At 39.0% G+C, this 11,092-nt stretch overlaps 1 protein-coding gene across 2 annotated transcripts in view; it reads right to left on the bottom strand.

Moving 5' to 3' along the window:
* Positions 1-3,692: 3,692 nt before the first annotated feature.
* The window catches only part of RHOBTB3 (Rho related BTB domain containing 3), a 52,680-nt gene continuing 45,280 nt past the window's right edge, over positions 3,693-11,092 (bottom strand). For both annotated transcript variants that reach the window (XM_026498593.4, XM_026498594.4), the window contains exon 12: positions 3,693-6,629. In XM_026498593.4, the coding sequence (XP_026354378.1) occupies positions 6,514-6,629 (116 nt within the window). In that variant the 3' untranslated portion in view covers positions 3,693-6,513. The remainder of the gene's footprint in view (positions 6,630-11,092) is intronic.

Below are 11,092 nucleotides of genomic sequence, written 5' to 3'. Positions count from 1 at the left end.
TGTATGAAGGAAAGAGTGTACTCATTTCCTAGTGCTACTGTAACAAACGATAACGAACTTAGCAGCTTACAACAACACACACTTATTTTCTTATAGTTCTGGAAGTCAGAAGTCCAAAATCAGTCTGACTGGGCTAGACTTGTCAGCAGGGCTGGTTCCTCCAGAAGGCTCAGGGGAGAATCCATTCCCTTTCTGAAAAACTGCTGGAGACTATCCTTCTTCCTTGACTCATGACCCCTTCCTCCCCCAAATCCCCCTCCCCACATTGTCTCCTGTCCGGACTCTCACTCTACTGCATCCCTCTCAGAAGGGCACTTGGGGTTACCAGGGACCCATTCAGGGTAATCTCAAGATCCTTAATTTAAACACACCTGCAAAAATCCCTTTTGCCATGAACGGTAACATTCACAGGTTCTGGGGATTAGAATGTGGATATTTTGGGGAGCCATTATTTTGTCTCCCATAGGAGGAAAATGAAAATATGCATTTTCATTGCTCATATTCACGTTAGTCAACACTGTAATGATGCCTAAAAAACGAATGCAAGTGATTATTACGGGGAACGTCAGAAACGGGGTGAAAGGAAACAGGTGGGAGCAAGGACTCTTTTCCCAAAGTATACTTTTTAGATGGTTTTGAGCTTTCAGCCTCACAAATACATTGCCTACTAGAAAGTGTTAACACTAAAAAATAAAAAAGAATGAGAAACCTTTTTAGTAATTTTTGGCTGTTGAATTGCTCTGCTTGAACATGGCACGTCAGAGACTAAACCACTGGCAAATTTGGAGTCAGAGAAGTTACAAGTATTTTAAGAGAAAAGCATTCCAGGGGTGATGTGGTTACTACAAGAAGAAGAAATAAGATAAAAGGACATCCATTCTTGTGAACAAAACAAGACAGGTACTAAGTCAGAGATGAGGGGCTAAAGCTCAGCCTTTAAGAACGTTAAGCTCTGACAGTTAACAGGACAACTAAGAATTTGAGAACTAGCTTCGCACGCCACAGAAATCACGTACATGCAGTTAAAGGATCATTTACATACAAGCATTATATGTGACACTGGGAGCTCCTTCCGCTTCGTTATTCACAGCAGAAACTCTTCTGTCCCCCCAGCTCATCTTTCTACTGACCTTCTATGGCAATTCCCAGGCAGGTGTCTCCAAGGATCACTTTGTACATGTTCTTCATCCCCCTCAATGGTCGGGAAATTATCACTCTTCCATCCTGTTCATCAATTCCCCAGAAACCCAGCCACCATGGTCACTCTGGGTCCCACATGCCAGCGGACTCTGGCTACTCCTGACACAGGGCAAACAAAGCTTCAAGTGTGAGCGTACTATTCACTTGCATTTACAAGTTTTTGATTATTGTTCCAACAGAAGCAATCTGGCCTTTTCAGTGCCATTTATTATACACAGTCTATGTCAGTCCCATGTTTCTTGGAGGGTTAGGGAGGGGCCGCAAAGGTAAATCAAGACATGGTCCCCGGCCTCAAGTTACAGGCAAGTAGAAACCACCAATACATAAATACCTAAAATGCAGCAGGTGCCATAAGAAAGGTATGAATAAAGAGCTAAGGAAAGACACATGCAGAAGCAATTAATTCTTATTCACATGTAGAAGCAGTTCTGAAGTCCTAAAGAGCATAAGAGATATGTTTAAGTGGGGTTTTCCAGGATATGCAGGAGTTTGCGAAATGGACAAGGAACGGCAACCCAACCCAAGGCACAGGAAGAGTATGAAGTGCGCAAGTGCACAGCCAATATCCCACACGTCAAGGCAGAGAGACGGGGCTAGTTAGGAAAGGCCGTGGTGGCAGCAAGGACTGCGGAGGTTCCTATAGGTAATTGGGGTCCTCTAGAAGAATGTGTTGCCAGCTCAGATTTGTGCTTGCAACATAATTCCAGGGGAGCTGTGGAGGCCTTTATGGGTTTAGCGGACTTTCGTAGCAGTTGGGTAACCTGGGGAGGGATTATAATATATACTGCACACTCCATGTTCATACTACGATTGCCTTGTCTTTCTCCCTCTCCTATCTGGCCTCCTCAGCCCTGGAAAGTTCCAAATTCTTTTTTTTTTTTTTTCTTTTTTTTAACTGAGATACAGCTGACATGTAACACTACATTAGTTTCAGGTGTACAAATAATGATTCAACATCTGTAGATGCTGCAAAATGATCACCACGTTCCAGTTACCATCCCGTTACCACATTACCTCTTAGCAACTTTCAGATAGACAATACAGTATTAACTAGTCACCATACTGTGTCTTACACCCAATGATGACATCTTATAACTAGAAGTTCATAACTTTTGACTTCCCTTTACCCTTTTCCCCCACCCCAATCCCCAACCTCCACCTTTGGCAAACACCAATCTGTTCTCTGTATCTGGGAGCTTGGTGGCTCTTGTTGTCACTGTTGTTTTAAGATGCCACATATAAATGAGATCACACGGTATTTGTCCTTCTCAGTCAGACTAATTTCATTAACGTAATACCCTCAAGGTCCACCCGTGTCACAAACGGCAAGATTTCGTATTTCTTATACCTGAATAATACTCCATTGTGTATATACACCACGTTTGCCTTATCCCTCCATCCACGGATTGAGACAGGTTGTTTCCATGTCTTGGCGATTGTAAAAAATGCTGCAATGAACATGGAGGTGCAGATAGATTTTCAAGTTAGTTTCTTCATTTTTTTTTTTTTCAGATAAATACCCAAATGTGGAATTGCTAGATCACAGGGTAGTTTCATTTTTAATTTTTTGAAGAACCTCTTCACTGTTTTCCAGAGTGGCTGCACCAATCTACATTTCCACCAGCATCACGTGAGGGTTCCCTTTTCTCCACATCCTCGCAGACCCCTCTTATCTCATCTTTTTGATAATAGCCATTCTAACAGGGGTGAGGTGATACTTCATTGTGGTTTTGATTTGCATTTCTCTGCTGAACATCTTTTGATGTGCCTGTTGACCATATCTATGTCTTCTTTGGAAAAAACTCTGTTCAGATTCTCGGCCCATGTTTCAATCACACTGTATTATTTTGCTTTGTTGCTATTGAGATGTATGAGTTCTTTACATATTTTGGATATTAACTCATTCTAGATAAATGATTTGCAAGCATTTTCTCCCATCCAGTGGCTTGCCTTTTCATTTTGTTGGAAAGTTCCAACTTCTTAACCCTTTATTATGCAGAGTGGCTTCTCTACTCAAAAGTCTTGGCCCCAGCCAACATTCAAGCCCACAGGGCTCACTTGCATGCTAAGTCATTATCAAAGAATTTTTTTTTAAAGATTTTACTCATCTACTTGATCGAGAAAGAGAGCAGCAGAAGAAGCAGGCTTCCTACTGAGCAGGGAGCCCAATGCGGGGCTCTATCCCAGGACCCCAGGATCACGACGTGAGCCGAAGACGGACGCTCAACCTCCCGAGCCACCCAGGTGCCCCTGAAAGCATTTTTCTAAATAAAGGCAGTTATTTTGTTAAGAGAAATTCTGGTACCAGCGGTAAAGGTAATATAAATGTCTTTATCTCATCACAGGCATCTACAAAATAACAATATTCTACATATCTTACGTGTAATGGAAATTATCTGTGAAACATAATTATGCTTGAGAAACACAGGCAGTATTCCCAAATTTATTCCAACATTTCAACATCCGAGGTAAAATAATTGCAGGACACTGTGTTAAACTTGTTTTAAAAAAGGTTTATTTGTTACAAAATGTTAAATACTAAAACTAAAAACATATAAATTCAGGTCAGGCTATATTAAAATACATACATACCCTTAGCAAAATTATTAAAGATTGAATTAAACAGATGCTCTAAATAAAATAAAGTACTCTCGAGGAAAATTTTTTTCTAATTAAGTATGTCAGTGTAGTGTAGTTCTTAAAACTGCAATTGAAAAGTTAAGCTGTCTTGGAAGTTAAAATTACCCAATTGTTCAGTTTCCTGCAACTGCCCAGTATGAAGCCACCATGCTGGCTGGACAGGGTGAATTTCAGTTGTGTTACTGAAACTTCTATTTTATAAGTCTACTCTCTTATAATAGGAACAGAGAGCAGTCAGAAGTATACAAAGGGTTATATAAGGTGAAAACCTGGCCCAAAAAGAAAAGGCCTTAGTTCTATCACACAGTATCTTCTCTAATTAAAATGATTGGTAAATATATTGAAGCAGAGATGAACACAGCATACATTCATCTAGAAATAACCTTTCAATTAAAAAAAAAAACTCAAAAAGAGCACTCATTTCTCCAAGATAGTTAAGTATTTTTAAATTTCTTGTTATTTTAAATTGAGTTAATTCAAAGGTACTGAAGAGTCTAGGTTTAAGAACTAATCTGATTACGGTTCTGACCAGCTCTGGAGAGCCACGACAGCAGCGTGTTTGAGTTACTCACACAGGTGGTAAAGGACCTTCGTAATAAAATCTACGTGCTCGACACCCACAGAGCACCAGCTTCCAAACTCAACTTCCATTCAGGTTAAACAACCTCAAAGTATCTATAGTCTATGAAAATGTTAAATAGTATTTTCAAGAAAATACTTTATTTTGCTCTAGAACTTAATGTTTTTTCAATTTCCTAGATCAAAAGTTACCGACTTGGAGTTTTAAGTGTTGTAATTCACACGGGGGAAAGACCACCTTAGGAAGAACATAAGGCTATTGCTGTGTTTTAAAAGATCTTAAATGTGATGAATTTCTAAAAATCTACTATAGTATTTATTCTTTACAATGTTTATCCTTATCAAATGGGATCTGCCAAGAGTTGATTAACTCAAGTAATTAAAATACAAAAAACATAAAATGCATTCCAGTAATCTGCATCAATACAATCGAATTAAAATCAGGTTTCTTGGAAGATACATATAGGGGATGTTTACTGTTTTACTCTAACAGTGTTGATATACCTCCAAGGACTAATTGTATAGTATTATGTCTAATACTGTGGTATAAAACTGTTTAATCAAGCTTTTGAATAGTTGGAAAAACTCGATGTTCTTGAAAATCATTAGAAATTAAAAGAAAAATATATCCCAATACTGAATTACAGATGAAAACAATGTTAACAATAAATAGTAATTTGGTTTTCCATCTCTCGGCTTGTGAGCTTCCGATGTAATTATTTCTGTTGACATGTGATACAAGAGAGACTGTAATTCTATCCTACTGCTATTTTCTCTCTATGTACTGAGTCTTTGATTTATAACCTTTCTCTTAACTTACTGGGTTATCTTGAAGGACAAGATTCATGCTACTCACTAAATAACCTTGCGGTCCTCAGAAAGAATTCAAACAATTCAAGCTGCTCAGTAAGTACACGAAACAAAAAACTCTTAAGCCACTGATTGCAATTTCTCTAGAAAGCATCTCTTCCTACGAGCATCATTTTAAGTGCATTTTAAATTCACACTGGTCAGTCGCTTTTACCAACGTCCTGGTCTTAGAATGAGCAAGAAGACATTTGTTCAACTGTGATAGAGCCAGAACTGTGAGTGTTTTAAAGCTGAGTAAACACAAGGCATGTGTCTCTTGCCCCCGGAGGTGGCAGCAGAGCACCGCCCCCCCCCCTACAGATGCCCCCAAGGATGGGAATTCCCACGTGATCTCTTCCCTCCAGCAAGCCTCCTTCTCTTCCCTCGATGTCAATGCCTCTTTTTTGCTTTCAGAGAGAATGATGTTTGAGTAAGAAAATGCAGTACATATCCTGCTAGGAGACATAGATAATTTGGGGGGCCCAGTACAAAGTGAAAATGCAGGGCCTTTCTTTAAACATTATTAAGAATTTCAAGATGGCGATAGCAGAGCATCGAACCAAGCACGGGGCCCTGTGTGACGACACAGGTTACACGGCCATAAAGCTAGCCCTGTGCAGGTTTCCTGCCCAATCAGGATCCCACAGAACAGACGAGGTGGTTCAGCTGGGTTGTCCACATAAAAAACAAAGTTTTCTCATGATGGTTCAAACACTGTCACTGATTTGAAACCAACTGGCGTTTTTCACTTTCAAAACCCCATGCACATTTCTACTCCTAAAATTTCGGATTGATCAGCTTTACCCTAGATTTTTCATTACTGAAATAATCATACTGGGTCTTTAAAATGCCCTTATTTTAATAGAGCAATTCATCAGACATGATGAAAATTTCTAATTAATACTACATGATTTTTTTTTAATTTAAACATTACTTAACCAGGAGGGGTATTAATATCACTAAAGCGACAGGGCATCTTAAAGAGAAAAAGAAGCTGTATGACAGCTTTATATACTAGGATGGTGAAGCCTTAGTTTTAGCCTGTGGTATATTTTGTTCCCTTTTAAGATCACAATAGTAGTTTTTTTCAGAGAACTAAGAAATCCACTAAGCTGTATGGTAATTTTTTAAACGCCCATATTGGTTTCAGTCACAGAATTTTACTGGAACACAGAGGTATCCCATTCTTCTTCTTCATAATAGTAATAATAATAATAAAAAGCGTATGTATATAAAAGCTCTGGGTTACATTACTAAGCAACGACATTTCCGGGAGTGAATATACTTCCTGTATTCCGCAAGCTGCTTCAAGTACATATTCGATGGCCATCTGTGCTTTTCAACAAAACTGCGTTCTTCCACTAAAATTTTTAGAAAAAGAATGTTAATTGCATATATTTTATTTTGGATCAAGTTTAGATATTAACTACTGATGCCCTATTTAACAGATTAGATCTGAGTTCGGCTACATTTCCCCTACCTTTCCCTCAACGCTTCCACAACTGTTCAACACACTTTTGGTTAAATCAGTCATCAGGATTTAAATTATTATGTGATTTGCAACAATATATGTCTTGTCCACTGCTTCATCAAGTACTATGTATATTCTTTTGTTTTTCCGCATAAGACTTATTTTTCTTGGCGGTAACAGACTTGTTTTTCATTGACTTTTCCTTGCAGCTACCTCAGCCTCCCAAACTCCTTAAGGTCCTCTCAAGCCTATTCTCCACCCAGCCACAGTCACTCTGGTGGCAGCTGCCCGCCCCTTCTCCTCACAGCCCTGCACCCTCCTGCTTTCCAGGCCTCCTGCCTGCTTCCGTGTTGGATCCCTCCGTTCTTGGACTCCAGGCTTTTCACTCAAGTTTATTTTCCATTTCTGGTGAAGCACAACCTTTATTAGCTCCCTGAAAAAGGGGGTACATATGAAGTATTTTTGAGACCTTGCTTGTGATGAAATATCTTTATCCTCTTCACACACGATTGATAATTTGGTTTGGTATAGAATTCTAGGCGGAAAACTTCCCTCAGAATGTTGAAGACAGAATTCCATTGCATTCTAGTTTCCAAGGTTATTAAACACTCCTCTACCGTTCAGATTTATAGCTCTTGGCAAGTAATCTGTGTTCTTTTAAAACTTTCATATTTTTCTATTTATAGTCGGCATTCTTGCACGTCCCAGGGATGGACTTTGTTCACTCATAACACTGCGCGCTTAGGCGGTCCTTTCAATCTGAAGACTCGGTCCTTCAGGACCAGGATAATTTCTCGTATTACTTCCTTGGTAATTTCCTCTCCACTGTTTTATTCTGTATTAACTTCATTTACTCAGAAAATTCATCTCCTGGATTGAGCCCCAAATTTTTTTTAAAAACTTTCTTTCTTTCCTCTTTATCTTTTTGTCTTACTTTTTGGAAGATGTCCTCATTTTTATCTTTCAACATTTATTTATTTATTTATTTATTTATTTATCTTTCAACTTTTATGTAGTTGTTTCAACTCTCTTATTTATTTAGGGTTCTTTGTTTGTTTGTTTTTGCTATCCTGTTTGCAATTTCCAAGAACAACTTCGTTTTTGTATTGTTTTCTAAACTACGTATGATAAAGCACACATAACATAAAATTTACTATCTTAACGATTTTTAAGTATATAGTTCAGTATCATCATGTACATGCACATTGCTGTGCAATTTCCAGAACTCTTTTCGTCTTGCAAAATTAAAACTCTGTACTTATTAACAACTCCTCATTTCCCCATCCTCTCAGTCCCTGGCAACTATCATTCTACTTTCTGTCTTTGGGAATACTATTTTTTTTTTTTAAGATTTTATTTATTTATTCAACAGAGATAGAGACAGCCAGTGAGAGAGGGAACACAAGCAGGGGGAGTGGGAGAGGAAGAAGCAGGCTCATAGCGGAGGAGCCTGATGTGGGGCTCAATCCCATAACGCCGGGATCATGCCCTGAGCCGAAGGCAGACGCTTAACTGCTGTGCCACCCAGGCGCCCCGGGAATACTGTTTCTTTTTAAATAACATTTTCTCCTGCTTTATAAATTTATATCTCTTATTCTCTGAGGATATTAATTTTAGGACTTTTGAAGGTTTTTTTTTTTCTATTCTTTGTTCCTCTAAATTCTTTCTCTTCTGTTTTTATTAATTTTATTTTGGTTTTGGTGTTTATCTTTCATGTTAGATATTGCCTAAAATACCTGAAGATCCTCAGTTGTATCCTTACGTTTAAGACTGAGGTGTGACATAGCTGTTTGGATATCTTGTGGTCATGGGTAGCACTTACTGATGGTGGAATAATTGAACAGATATCTGTTGGGTTCACTGAAAGAATTTCCAAATGATTGCACCTATATATTTTTTTTCCAGGGCCAGAGAAAGATGCTTCAATCTCATGCCCAAAGTGTGGGAGTCAAGGCAGCAACATCTGGTGCCAGAATTCTAGAATCTGGACACGGGAAGAGGCTGGTGGCTTACTATACAATGTGTACACTTCCACAGGATCCCCATGTATTCAGGTCAGCTCCTTAACAAATTCCAGCTCTACCTGGAATTTGTGATTCTATAACTCTTTTGGCTGAATTTCTCCAGGAATAAACCTCCCATCTCCAAGGATGATGAAGGAGAAGGAGTTGCCTGCCTGGGTGGGATGGAGTGCAGCAAAAGCTTCTTCATAACTTTCTTTTTTTTTTTTTTAGATTTTATTTATTTATTTATTTATTTATTTATTTATTTATTTATTTAAGAGAGAGAGAGAGCTCACACAAGCTGAGGGGGAGAGAATCACAAGCAGACCCCGTGCTGAGCACAGAGCCCAATGAGGGGCTCGACCCTAAGACCCCAAGACCAGGACCCAAGCCAAATCCCAGAGTCGGATGCCCAACTGACTGAGCCACCAGGCGCCCCTTCCTCATAACTTTCAACTAATTCTACTGCTTTCAGCCCCCAGCCTCATTCTGCTTTCTGAAATACCTGGTCTTGCAAATCTCTAAGGCTTCTTGGTGTTCTGCTGAGTGACTCAGCTTGCTTCTCATCCACATTCCCTTCTGTGGGTACTTAGGTTTCCTTCTGCTAAGTCAGTTCCCACTTCCTCATCTACTGTTTGACCTTATATATTAGAATTCAGATTAATGAGGTCATGATTCAGGCTGCAGGACTTGGACAAAAAGAAACGACCTAGTGGTTCAGGGAAGTTAGTCGTAGGGTTCATTAGTGAGCAAACGTGACGTAAGACTACTCCCTTGGTTAAGATTTAAACAGAGAGAAAAGTTATCGCAGATGAGCTCTGGCAGCCAGCAAAAACCAAAACAAGACAAAAAACTCCACACTATATAATATGCAACATAATACTGAGCTAAATTAAACTGTGAGAATAATGAACCCATAAACGCCAAGAGTAACTTATATTCCTAATGCATTGCTGTTTGTGTTCCAAAGAGTCCAACATATAAAATATACTAACATTTAATGAGCTATTTAACCGAGTTCTGCTATATCAAAGCCAGCATTAACATGACATCTCTTCTCATCTCACTTTTCAGTTTCTAAACACCCCTAAAGAATTCTCAGGAAAGAGAAAACGGTTCACAGAGTTCCGATAATAACTCGATAATTTTTGAAACTTGAAAATGGGAAATTATTTAAGGGAGCCGTAAACTGTGATAAGAACCCTTCCAACTTCAAGTGACCGTGTAAGGCAGTTCAAGTGTGAGACAACAGGGAGGAGAGGTGACTAGGACATTCTGGAGGAGACATGTTCCTATAAATGCTCAGCTCCAGGTTGCTGCCATGTGGGAAGATGGGCCCAGGGCTGCCAGATCTTCCAACTTTTCCAAAGAAGCCAGAAATTTGGATTTTTAAGATATGACATGTTACAATTTTTAAATGGTGACACTAAAAAAAAAGTAATACCATGTGGTCCAAATAAAACCTCTTGGTAGACTGTATTCTACTTTTGACCCACGGATTCCCAGTTTGTGACCACTCAATTAGACTATCTCGTTCTCCCTTATCCACCAGGGGCTTTTTCTCTGCCCCCAAGGACACGTCACAGCAGGTCCTGAACAGAAACAGGTACCACTGAATGGGAGCATTCATGATACCTTTTTAGTTCCTATCAAAGGAAGAGAAGACAGTCAGGGACACAGCCTCATCCTCTTACCCTGCTTCTCAAATTACACGGTGGAGTCCTATTTCTCACTATGCCAGGTGGTCATAACATACTTTATAGTCAATTATGTAAGTAATAAAATAAAATAAAAATGTATAACTCAAAGGATTTATAGAGCACCTTTCTCCGCAGGTTGTATAGTACTCCGTGTGTGGCATTCATCTATACAGGATAGTAAATGGAAAACAATCTCACTCTTTTAAGAATGAAGGGGGACCTAAGGCCGCATAACAAAGGTAGTTCTACAATCACAATGTTCACTCATTTCATTCTGAATTGATTTCTTAAAGAATGACTGTATTAGAATGTCCCTATTAACAGCAAGAAGTGTGCCTTCTCTTTAGGAATGGAATTAGTTTGTTCCTTTTTTGCACGAAGTAGATAGTTAGGAAATATCTATATTCCGCTTTATTATGTCACTCTACTGTACTAATAACTAAGTCTACATAAGAAGGCTCCCAATAGGCATACAGTGTTGGTCAACTAACTGAATACATCTGCCAAAAATAGACTGTTTCCTGGTTTCCTCATCTGTGCAAGAAGATGAAAGAAGCCGGGGATTTTCAAATATTTCAGCAGCAGATTATCTTTTACAAGTAGAATTTTACGGAGAACCCTAAGATATAAAGCAGATAAAAGTGGAACTA

This window comes from Ursus arctos, unplaced genomic scaffold, assembly GCF_023065955.2.
Source record: "Ursus arctos isolate Adak ecotype North America unplaced genomic scaffold, UrsArc2.0 scaffold_5, whole genome shotgun sequence".
Classification (NCBI taxonomy): Eukaryota; Metazoa; Chordata; class Mammalia; order Carnivora; family Ursidae; genus Ursus; species Ursus arctos.
Note: the sequence above shows the minus strand (reverse complement) of the source record. Positions and strands in the feature narration are given on the sequence as shown.